Genomic DNA, 12535 nt, shown 5'->3' with positions numbered 1-12535 from the left:
AAATTGTTGACTTATCACGAGATGTGGCCCTCGTGTCCAAATTGGTAATTGCTCAAATTGCTATCTGTATTATTGGTCTGTGCAATTACGTGCGACAACATTGCGTATGCGTGATATTTGCTAAGACAAACCAATTTTATTTGTGGTGCTGAGAGGTGCTGAGGACTTGACAAAGATTTCAATGTACCAAATGGAATGCACTACGTGTATTCGTATGCAACTCAGTGATCTCTATGCTGTGCAGCCTGTGCAGTGATGAGAAGTGCAGTATTTGCATAACCGAATGACGTGCCAAAAAATGTACGTTGGTTTTCCTTGCTGTACGTTTGTGCACGAAATTGCTTATTGAATTCCAGTCTTTTGCCACTTCAAGCATAGTTGAACCAGACTGCCCCCTGAAGTGGCTGACTGCTTCCTCATTTTCTTGCCTCCACACCAGAAGCATTGGAATTCGAATAAGAGGAACTAATGGTTGGTGTACCCAAGTTGGTGTACCCATGTTGGTGTACCCATGTTGGTGTACCCATGTTGGTGTACCCATGTTGGTGTACCCATGTTGGTGTACCCATGTTGGTGTACCTATATTGGTGTACCTATATTGGTGTACCTATATTGGTGTACCTATATTGGTGTACCTATACTGGTGTACCTATATTGGTGTACCTATATTGGTGTACCTATATTGGTGTACCTATATTGGTGTACCTATATTGGTGTACCTATATTGGTGTACCTATATCGGTGTACCTATATTGGTGTACCTATATTGGTGTACCTATATTGGTGTACCCATGTTGGTGTACCCATGTTGGTGTACCCATGTTGGTGTACCCATGTTGGTGTACCCATGTTGGTGTACCCATGTTGGTGTACCCATGTTGGTGTACCCATGTTGGTGTACCCATGTTGGTGTACCCATGTTGGTGTACCCATGTTGGTGTACCCATATTGGTGTACCCATATTGGTGTACCTATATTGGTGTACCTATATTGTTGTACCTATATTGGTGTACCTATATTGGTGTACCTATATTGGTGTACGCATACTGGTGAAATGAAAAAGACAGTCTAATAAGTCAGTGCAACAACCAGGAAACTGCTAGCCTTGATGGAAGTAGGACAGATTCTAAAAGAAACGGATAATTTGCCTTTGTTGCTAATTCCTTTATATACATTCTTTTATAATATAATTCAACTTGATTTAATCTTTGGAGTTAAACGACACAACACCATCAAATTCCACATCCATCGTTGCATTGGGCGGTGGTTGATCGCCGCTCCAATCACCCTGTATCGACTTTACATAAGTGAAAAAGTCCGCTTGAGTGAATACATGCTGATAGGGATATATGAGGCGAATCTTGTGATAGGGGCACTTCGGATGATAAATCCAGCGTCGCGGATAAACCCATTGCTGGTTGATTTCAGTGCGAGGATCCATCGACTCGCCATCCAGTTCGTTCTGAAAATGTAGACTTATGTAGGTCATTGCATCGAATAGCATTTGTTTCAAATTTGGATTCCTTTGGAACTCCTGCATGACACGCTCTGTGGTGCCAATGGGCTTTGTCTCCTTCGCGGTGCCCATACTGCGTATGCTGAATAACATGGCCATTGGCATGTAAGCGAACCGCACGCACTTCATAACCGGCTCCATGTGCTCGAGACGGCTCTTCGACCTGCTTAGCCATAGGAGGGCCGCAAAGAACACTTCGACCTCGCAGTTAACGCCGATTGAATCGCGTTCGAGAAGACTCAAAATGTTGCTAAGCTTCAGGTCGACGAATTCATCACTGCCCACGAGGGCCAAGAAGTAGCCACGCACGCGACTCAGCAACACCTCACGGACATCTTGCAGCAACGGCATTTGCTCAGCCTCCAAAAATAAATGAAATGCGGTTTTCTCGCGTACGTGCCCCTGGGAGAGTAGCTCCCAGCAATCGGCCTGCAAGAGATCAAACTGCAGGTGTCTAGCGCCCTGCAGCACTTTAACGGCGTCGGCCAGCTTGATGGGCGTGTGAAAGCGCAGCCAGTCATAGATGATCTCAAAGGCCGATGGAGGAACGTCCGTCTCCTTGAACTCAAAGTGCTCCTCGTGCCAATCCCTGTTGGCGAACCAGGGTGAGTTCACCTTCAACAAAGTGGATATGCAGTCGAAGTAGCGATTTCCAATGTTAATGCGCATATTGGCGCCCAAATTGCCCTTCAGCCTATTATTTAGCAGCTCCTCAATCGACGGTTTTCTTGGCACATTCAAAATGTAGTTGGGCTTTTTTTGAACGGTGACGTACGAGAAAAACGATCGTTCATGGATCCTGGTATTTGACGACATGCTGCCTACATATTCGGCATCTGTGAAAGTCTTCCAGATATTTGAGGAGCATTCCCTTGGCGTTGAACAGTTTTCATCCGAAAAGCTCTCGTAAGTTTTGAAGTCTCCAAAATCACTCATACTTTCATATATGTCGGACAACTCGGCCATACTTCTAGTATACTCTTCGGGCAGCTCTTCGAGAATATCTTCCGTTATGTATTCGGCGACGTAATCAGTTAAGTGCTCACTAGTTTCATCTTTAAGACTCTCAACAAGATCAGTGATCACGCGATCGGCCACGCATTCCATTAACTGTTCGGCAAATGGCTTCGAGTTATCTCGATCATCTAGCCATAACATTTCACTTTCACAGTTAGAGGTTGATTGCAAAAGCTCAGACTCCAAATAATCGCTGTATCTTTCCGTCTCATCGCCCAGCAATGAATTCACTTGACGCATCATTCGCAGTCCCGATAAACTCAAGACCTTGTGCAAAATCTCATTATCCGTTATGAATGCCGTCACGAATTCTATAATATAGTCAACTTTATGGTCGATTTGACCGCTCTTCACGCTCTTAACTGCAACTTCAACGACATCGTCGAGAATAATCTCAGTTATATGTCTGGCCAGCTCGTGAACGGTTCTTACACTTTTCTTCTCTACTACACTGCCCACTATGTCTGCTAGCACCACCCGTATTACATTTTCTACGACATACTTGACCGTCTCAAACTTCTTATCGCCATCGGGTAGAGAAACGCTACTTGCGCGATGACTATGCTGGCCTTCTAAAGTTTCGGAATGGTTTCATCTCGTATACACTGACTTTAATGTCCACTTACCTGTGCTGCCACTCATATTTGCTTCCACATCCTTTTCAGCGTTGATCCTGCCTACTGTGTCCTCGAGTAGGGCGTCGGCAATATAACTCTCTATATACGTCATGCAATCTTTAACTATTTTCGTGATGTCTTCATCGCTATTAGTGTTTCTAGCATCAGTTTCAGTTTCTGTCGAGTCGTCCTCATCAGCATCAGTCTCATTTCCTGATTCCTCTTCAGACATCTTCCCGTTGCTTTTGTCTCCTCTCTCTCAAAGTGAATATTAATTGTTTTTTCACCTTTTTTAATAATAATATTTTTCAGTTGCTCAGTTGTTAACAAGTTGAAATATTTAATGTAACTAAATTTTGATGAACTGTATTCCTACTGCCTCATATAACCTTGCTGTCCAGGCCTACTCGTTTTATGATTATATAGGTAGATCTTACTATACAAACATATATACAAGTATATATGTGTTTGACGAATTGCCAAGCCAGAGTAATATCAGGTTCATTAACTACTTTCAATAAGAGATAATCATGATTCTATATCTATCTATATATATACATATACAGGTCATGATTCTATATATATATCTGTTTATGTATATGTAATTATATAGAAATATAGTCATGATTAAAAGGAGTATATTTGAATGTTTTCAATGTGCCCTTCTATGCAATTCTCATAAATTTCATCCTTAAAAGCATATATAATCAATAAAAACTATCTGCTCTTCTATGCAATTCTCATGAGCGTATATACCTTTTTATACGTTTTCAATGTGCTCTTCTATGCAATTCTCATAAATGCCTATTCAATCATATATCCGACTCAATCATATATATAATATATTTACACAAATAGAGTATATACATATAGAATCAAGAAACCCGAAGTGCTCTTCTATGCACTTCTCATAAATGTACATGCACCTTTTTGCTCAAGTTGTTTCTTCAACTTTATTTCGCTCTTATGCAATTTATTCATCATGCTTTGACCTACTTTAACTAGGCACAAAGACAATTCCGAGCCATATGTCAAGGGTATTAACAATTCCTCAAGCCGAGGCGCCTTTTTTTTCGCTGTGATGCCATCATTCTCGCCTTTTCAATGTACTTTTTGCGTCCCTTGGCTCGTCTACGTTTTTGTGTCAAGTTTGCCTGTTGCGCTGCCAGCTTGGCACAATTCTCCCCCTTTTGGCGCTAAATTATAACCGATGTTGTCGCTGTTGTTGTTGCTGTTGCTGCTGCTGCTGGCTGTGCTGTTGCCTTCTTAGTTGGACTGCATTGTGCGAGGGCTATTGTCTGGTGCATGTCTGGGCGGCAACGGCGTCCAAAACAATTGCATGGCTTTAATTAAAAAGTTAAATTTGTGCCACTGCCGGCCTATAAAAATTGCACAAAACAGCAACTTCTGGCCAAGTGCCGGAGACCGAGTGAGTGCGATGTAAACAGTACCAAAATGTCGCATGCTGGCAGAGCCAAAGACTTAAGCTGCCCAGCTGCCCAGCTGCTGGCTTGCAGCTTGAAGCTTGTTTCGAACGTTGCTGTGCTGTAAACCGAAGACACAGTTTTGCTGCTGCTGCTGCTGCTGTCATTTAACAGCGTCTTTAACGTTCTCTTATCAACAGCATCCCCATCGACATTAACATCAGCACAATGCGGCATTCTCTTTTGTTGGCCAATAACATTTCTGATGCCTGCGGCAAATTATATTACATTAAAGCAAACAGCTACAAGGACATAGCTTGCTCCCTCCCTCTACCCCTCCCCAACAACGTCCACTTGTAAATTTTAATTGAATAATGACTAAACGCGAAAACTTCTTCTTCAGAGTGCATTACATTGTCTTCCCATTTATATGTTTAGAGCCACCCACGCCTCACGGCCCGCGGCCTGTCAATCACATCCATTTTAAATGTGCCTTATTACTTGTTTGTTTATTTTTTGCTCCTCACATTCTACATTTCGGATTTGCTTTTGTTTGTTTGTGTTGTTGCGTCAGGCCATTTCCAAATATTTCGTAACTTGTCTGCAGCCAAAGATTGAAGGGAATCGCATAATCTGCGTGGCTAATCGCCAAATGTTTTGCGGTCGCAACTCACTGCCATGCTCATGCTTCCTCTATCCATCGGTCTCCCTCTCCGTCCGTCTGTGTCTCTAGCTCTCTTTGGCATAGCTTTATACATCCACGTCTAATTGGCATTAGCCTGACGTTTGCCGCCGGCGGCCGAAACTTTTCAACGGCAGCGACGGCAACGACGGCTTTTGACGTTTTAAATAAAATTAACACTGAAATTATTTTAGTGCGCGCCAATTTTAAGCCGATTATGCCTTTGGCTCAGCACGATTTCCATTTGGCAGCGACAACTTCTGCCACAGCGCGTCGACTGCTCGCCACATAACCAGCTCGAATCGAAATTGGCTTAGTCCAAGCGATCACAAAATCACAATTTCAATCAGCCTCCAGCTATACCTTTCTACTCTTTACCTTTCTTAATTGCTAATTTACATATACTTAGCGCCAGTTCACTTTAGCCTGGCTCTGGCTGGCAAAGCAACAACAAGCGCAGCTCACAAATCAAATAACATTAGAAAAGAAAACTTGAGAGGCTGCCAAAAAGCCACAGGGATGAGCCTTTCAGCAACAAAAGCTGAGCATGCACGACGCTCAGCTACTCTATAATACGTGAGACTCTCAGCAGTGTCAAAGCTGTGCAGTTGGCATATGATGAGATCTACACTTGATCTTCGCTTATAGTGCTGTTGACCTGGCTCTAACTGATATACACTAGTTGAGGGCAGCAAGAGTAGTCGTACATTAGCTGCTCAGTTCCCTAGCCGCTCATGTATGGGGCTTATGTTTGCATTTAAAAAGTCGTCAACAGACAATGGGCCCAATCAGCCTGTCCCCTGCCCGCTGCTTCCTGTACGCCTCCATGTACGCCCTTTGCCCCTCTGGCAACTGTCATTTTGTATTCCCCTAACATGAGAAGGGCACCGAGACCCTGTGCAAATTAAACGCTTAACTAACCATTAAACAAAGTTTTGCTTGTAGCTCTGCGGTTTCCGTTTCTCTTGTTCTTGTTGCTGTTGTTGTTGTTGGGCTTTTGCTTTTGTATTGTTGTATTTTGCTTTGCTGTTCTTGAAGCTTGTTATTTTTAATTAAGCAAATTTTCGCCACAAATATAAGAAAGCAAGCATCACACTTAAAAATGAACGCACGCACACACCAATACAATTACAAGTCTAAACTAAATACATATGTGTGTGTGTGTGAATGCGGTTATTTGATTAAATAAGGTCGCCGCTCTGCATGTTGTAACACAGCAAATTGTTGATTAAAAATATTTGATGCCTGCCGTTGTACATAAGCGTGTGCCTACGTCTGTGTGTGTGTGTCTCTAGTTTGTACGTATGTATTAATATAATTTGCAGCTTATTCATAGGCTGCAGCCACAATGCACAACTAATGAAACAAAATGTCCTTAGCGAGAGTGCAAAAAGCGCATGCAAAGAAAACCTGCTCAAGCACATGACCACACACACATACATATGCATGAGCATATATGTGTGTACACATACATACATATGTGCATATATGTGTGTACATGCATGCATGCACTCATACATCTATCGTATGCCGTCCATTGAATTACCTTACAACACGCTGGATAAGATGAATGCAAATATATATATATATATATATATATATATATATATGTATATTAATATACAAAGATACATACATACAATCAGTCATACCCACTTGTACATAGGTAGAGAGTATCTTACATACATACATACATATTATTCACATGCAGATTTCATTTCTAATACGATGGCTTCTAGAACTAAGACCTAAGTATACTTATATATATGAGTACATATATATATTTATATATATGTATATATAAATATATTTTGCCTAAGCATATTACATATACATACATCTCAGACTTCAATTAGAAAATCGAAAGATTAGTTTCTGCTGGCATATGGCTTGGCATATTTAACACTTTTATGGGTGCCCATATTTTGAGACAAATTTATAATATACTCAGCAAGGGTATAACATCACGCACTCACACACGCACACAAGGTAATGCTATAAAATGTAAAGCAAACAGGCGGGCAGCTGTTGATAACGGGGAGGGGCAAAGGCTTTGCGGTTGAAAGTTGCGTGCGTTTTTGTTGCCTACTTTTAGGCTGAGCCGCACATTACTTGCGCCTGAAGTTCTGCGTGTGTGCGTGTGTGTGTGTATGTGTATGCCCAACTCTAACTAGAAGCCGTTTCAACGGCTTGTTTATCTAGTTGTACATTTATTTGGCTAACTGCCTTCAACCACAAACTGTTTGCCCGCCCCCCGCTTTACTAACGCCCAGTCTTAACTTTAACACACCAGCTCTCGCTCTCGCTCTCGCTCTCCCTCTCTCTATCTTTCTCTTTCGGTCGCACACACACACATTTTTATTTAGCAACAGCACATTTGACGCTTTGGCAATTTACGTAAAATTTTACGAGGCTCCATTGTAAAATTTGCCATGCACATTTTATGGCTTTGCTGGTCAAAACATTTCAACCTGCACCATAAAAATAAAACCGAACCAAACAAATCGCTTTATATAAATAAATAAATAGAACGAGCCTGCGGGCGGCAACATCAATAACAATGCCAGCAATTGCAAAAACAATTGCGATAATAAAAACAACAAATGTTAACTGTCTTTTCATATGCATAAAACTCTCATGAAATATTTAAAATATTCGCAAATGCGCACCGGCAATTGAAATAGATTATTATAATAATATTTGCCTATCGCAAGCAGATATAAAGTGGCCAAACAAGACCAGCCGGGAATCAATCAATCTTGATATTTGTGCTATAATTCTGTTATCCTGTTTTCGTATTATCCTGTTCTACTCTAGTCTTTATATCATGTGATCTCGTTATCCTGTTATTCTGTTATACCGTCATACAGTTATCCTGCTCTCCTGTTATCCTACTAGCCTTTTTCCCCATTATCCTGTTATCCGCTTGTGGCTATATCCTGCTATCTTGTTATCTTGTTATTCTGTGAGACCGCTTTCAGTTGAGCCTTTAGTTCCATATGAAGGGAGATATGGAATGAACTAAATTACAGGGTATATATAATACGAATTTGACATTACTACTTACATTTCATTTGACATCGAATTATTAGAAATTTTTTGAAATTTTCTTAAAGTCCGCATTATGTTTTGGGCGCATCAGAAAGTCACATTAGTTGGACATTTTAATGATTGTGGCTTGCGTCCAAAAGTATGCCACATTGCATTCGCCAATCGGCTGGGCAGTGGAATCCATTTTCAATAAACATACGACGAGCCGTTGCCTGTCTATCTGCGACTCCAAAGCCATTTGCTCATGTTGTTGTTGCTGCAGGAGCTCAAAAACAATCAAATATGGAAATTTCGGACCAACCAAAGCAGCTTGAAAGTGGGTAGGCTATGGTTTTATGGCACACACAAACACACACACACACAAGTAATCCACATATGTCGGCACATGTCGTCTGTCCGTAGCGCTGGCTGGCTGGCTGGCTGGCTGTCGCCGCTGTCGCTGGCATATCCGACTGCGACCAGTCGCCCCGCCAGTTGCATATTTCTGGCAAATTCCAATGGCAAGATAACTATTTTCGATTGCGCATTTCTGTTCGTTGAGGCGGAAATATTTCAATTGTGACGCTGACTTGTAATTTTTCATGAACACGAACAGAGAAAAAGGGTGCAGTGTGTGTGTGTGCGTGTGAGTGTGTGGTGAAAGCGTGCCGGGGAAATTGAGGGGAAAAGCGTTCTAGGCAACTGACACTCTCAATGCACAAACACACACACTCACACGTAGCAATTGTTGTAGTTGGCTTTATTTTTTTGGCTCATCACTGCAAGTGTATTTACAGAGCGCTTTTGTGTGTGCCGCACACACACTCACACACGCACACTTAAACACGCACAGGAACAAATGCAGTAAACCACAAATGTTTGTTACTCCATTACGTTTGTTACAGTCTGCGTGTGTGTAGCCTTTTGGCCAGTATATTTACTATATATATATATATATATATATATAGAGTATGGGTCTACATTCACAAACCAACCCCCCCTCCCCCACGCTGTGCACAAGTTCTGTCTGCGCAACTTTTGCCCCGATTTTCGTATTTTAACCCAAATTTTAAGCGCATTCCAACAAGGTTTAACTGCCTTTAGTTACTGTGTGTGAGAACTGTATCGGCTTTGTGGCTTCAATGCGTGCCACTGTTTTGCCTTGCCATTTACCTTTGCAGTTGAACTTCAAATAATGCAATTTCCTGCAAATACCAGCAGTGCGCCTGCCTGACCTTCTCAACTCTTACTGTTTTAAATATTCCGCAGCTCAAGTCTAGCTTCCCCTTTGGGAACAGCCATCATCGGCCTCTTCCAGCTCCCAATGCTGTTCAAGTTTTTGACGTTTACTTGTCTGCTTGGGCTGGGTATTTTGCCCGCAGTTGGCCTCAGATGTTAATCGATAGACAATTTCCTGCCGGGCGGCTGTCCATATTCCAATGTTCTCCTGCACTCACAATGCTTAAACAATGTCGACAACTATTCGTTCTCAGGTATTGCCGAATGGCCAGTTAAGCAAATAACTGGATAACAACCGGAAATGCAGATTCTTCTGCGCTACAAGCTCAAATTTTCAGCGATTGAAGTAAGAATTAATTTGGATATCAGGGCTTAAGCAGAAGAAGGCGTGGCAGCTGCCATATGGTATCTATCTTCGATCTAGCTAGATCTCCTGTCCCTTCGAAAGCCACAAAAGCTAGAGACTGTAGACGAGCTTATTCCTTCCATTCCATTTGCTTCTTATCGATAATAATCGATCAATTGATTTCCATTTAACTGTGTTTTGTGAGTAGAATGCAGCTTAAGGTATTTCGTAGCCAGCTGCTGACAACTACAGCAATATTATTTATATAATTAACAACTCTCCGACTGCAAAGTAATTCACATATTGTTTTATTGCGACTACATTTATGACACTTAGGACAACAATAATTACGTTTAGGATAGCTACATATCGTATAACTATAATCATCACATATATGGCACAAATGTTTGGTAGTATATGTATATATATATATATAGTTATATATATATAAAGTTAAAATATTTAGGCATATATTGCTCGACTTAGCCTAGTACAGAGTAGTTTAGGATTGTACAGCTTGTGAATTTGATAAAAAAAAAGAATTAGAGACGATATATCTAATGTATATATAAGGAGGAAAACAAAAACGATAACGATAACGATAACGATGAGCAGGAAATGCTATCGCCTCGTGACTCACGCAATTAGGCGCCTCGCAACCGCCGCTTTGCCACGACAACGTCGACTGCTGGCACCGCTGTAGGCGTTATAGCCGCCGCCGCTGCCGACACTGCTGGCGCCGTCGCCGTTGAGCGTGGTGCTCGTGTGTGGCACGTAGAGGCTGATGTTGTTGCGTGCATGCCGATGACGATAGCGATAGCCCGTGACGAGCTCACGCACCGTCTTGCGATACTTGTCCGACAGCACGCAATATAAGAAAAAATTGGCCGCCGCATTGATGGCCACCAGCAGATTGCACACGTTGCCCGCAATCCTCTGTATATTCATCTCGATCTCCATGTACTGCACCAGTATCAGGTAGATGGCCCACGGCAGCTGGCAGACGATGAACAGCAGGACGACGGCAATCAGCGTGATGGTCACTCGGTTCTCCTGCGATACGCTGCCCGTTAGGCCCGAGTTCGTCTTGCGCTGCAATGGGTCAATTAAATTAGCAGCTCTAGGGCTGGCTTGGCTCCGGCATGTTACCTTAGTGCGCCTGATGCTGCTGGCATTGGTCAGATCGCCGCGCAGACTCTTCGACCGATGCACAAGCAGAATGAGAAAGCAGTTGAAGGTGGCCAGCACAAACAGCGGCAGCAGCACAAACACAATCAGCGTATACACACTCCAGATATTAAAGTAGAGCGCATTTTGGCCCAGACTCGATAGCCCATTGGTGTAGACAGTCATCTGGTTACGAGCAAGTTTTTAAAAATATATAAATTTGCTTTATTTCCAGTAGAAGTTAAACCTAGAGTGCATTGGGGCATGCTCGACTGCATTATACTTGTTTATGGCTAATAAATAGTCAATACTCAAATGTTATTATTATTTCTATTGCTTCATCTGGGCAGCAGGCAAACCTGGAATAATGTAATTTGTGTAGCTCTAAAACTACTTATAGTTTCGACCTGTAGAGCATCCTAAGTTTAACTCATATGACAAATTTTTACATTTCTAGTTACCTACACAATGCGCTTAGATATAGCTACTATATAGCTGGAATTGTCCACTCTCCTCTACACTTTGCTATACTACTCTACATTCCTGTACTTTCAGAATTTCTAAGTTCTGAGCATCTCTTATATTATTCATATAGTAGAAGAATGCAAACGAGTATATGTTCCAAAAATCAACTCTTTAGGATTCATATTGCATATTGAACTTTGCACAAAACTAATATACACTTTTCAGTACATGAGCGAGTATATTTTAATATTAATATGCAGGCAGACAACTTGACTCAGGCAGCTCTGCAAGTCTTTGATAAATTTCTAAATCTGTCATATTAAAACTCATTTTTGAGATACATCTAAACAGGTATTTCTTATACTCTTGACTTGTATATTAAACTCATTTTTAAGATACATTCAAACAGCTATTTCCTATACAAGTCAAGAGGCAATTTGATATAAGTTTATTCGGAAAGTCTTGAAGATATGTAGGCATAATAAAAAGCTTGGAATAGACTTTAGAGATTAAAGATTAGATCTTACTATACAGAACACAAGCAGTTCAGTTGTGTTCAGAATTTTTAGATCGCAAGCTATGACAGCTATATGTTATAGTGGTTCAATCTGATCAAGCTGGAGTCAAGTTTCCATAGCTCGACAGCACAGCTATAGAAAATGAAGATTAACGAGTTCTGCTTTTCAGCTTGTTCAGAACTTATGTGCTACTTAATTCTGGTTTGCATGGACAGCCGGCGTCCATCGGGGTATTAAATTTTCGTGAAATTCTCGTTCTCATTCACATTCTTTGCTTACGTTTTGACAGTATTCCGTAATGTTAAATGCGAATGCGCTATTGTTGCTGCTGTTGCTGGCGTCGTTGTTGTAGTTGTCCTCGCTGCGTCTGGCACGTGACAACTGCAACAAGCTCGCAGTGGCCGCCGCTGTTGTCGGCTCAGTGGCTGCCGCAGTCACGCCCACAGAGGCGGACGTGAATGCTGGTAACCGGCGATGCCTGCTTGGAATGTGGTCTGCCAAAGAGCCAGCCACA

General features: G+C 41.8%; 2 protein-coding genes across 4 annotated transcripts in view; both read right to left on the bottom strand.

Annotated features, from left to right (window-relative positions):
• Positions 1-1149: 1149 nt before the first annotated feature.
• LOC111601822 lies at positions 1150-3495 on the bottom strand. Of its 2 annotated transcripts, none has more exons than XM_023318644.2 (2): positions 3160-3495; positions 1150-3105 (listed from the first exon to the last, which is right to left on the bottom strand). In XM_023318644.2, exons 1-2 carry the CDS (start codon positions 3380-3382, stop codon positions 1202-1204), a joined length of 2127 nt encoding a protein of 708 aa, XP_023174412.2. In that variant the 5' UTR covers positions 3383-3495; the 3' UTR covers positions 1150-1201. The 2 variants fall into 2 exon arrangements, with proteins under 2 accessions (XP_023174412.2, XP_023174413.2); XM_023318645.2 differs by having other exon boundaries at positions 1150-3102.
• A 6821-nt stretch (positions 3496-10316) lies between these two features.
• LOC111601821 overlaps positions 10317-12535 on the bottom strand; it is a 37828-nt gene continuing 35609 nt past the window's right edge. For both annotated transcript variants that reach the window (XM_023318642.2, XM_023318643.2), the window contains exons 7-9: positions 12301-12515; positions 11021-11224; positions 10317-10963 (exon numbers count right to left, since the gene is read on the bottom strand). In XM_023318642.2, the coding sequence (XP_023174410.2) occupies positions 10508-10963; positions 11021-11224; positions 12301-12515 (875 nt within the window). In that variant the 3' untranslated portion in view covers positions 10317-10507. The remainder of the gene's footprint in view (positions 10964-11020; positions 11225-12300; positions 12516-12535) is intronic.

This window comes from Drosophila hydei, unplaced genomic scaffold (assembly GCF_003285905.1).
Source record: "Drosophila hydei strain 15085-1641.00,03,60 unplaced genomic scaffold, DhydRS2 tig00000232-arrow-arrow-pilon, whole genome shotgun sequence".
In the NCBI taxonomy this organism is placed as follows: domain Eukaryota; kingdom Metazoa; phylum Arthropoda; class Insecta; order Diptera; family Drosophilidae; genus Drosophila; species Drosophila hydei.
Note: the sequence above shows the minus strand (reverse complement) of the source record. Positions and strands in the feature narration are given on the sequence as shown.

Coding starts and splice junctions, on each gene's coding strand:
- LOC111601822 (XM_023318644.2), bottom strand. CDS start 3,382: ATGTCTGAAGAGGAATCAGGAAATGAGACTGATGCTGATGAGGACGAC. Junction 3,106..3,159: donor AAATATGAGTGGCAGCACAG/GTAAGTGGACAT, acceptor CCGAAACTTTAG/AAGGCCAGCATAGTCATCGC.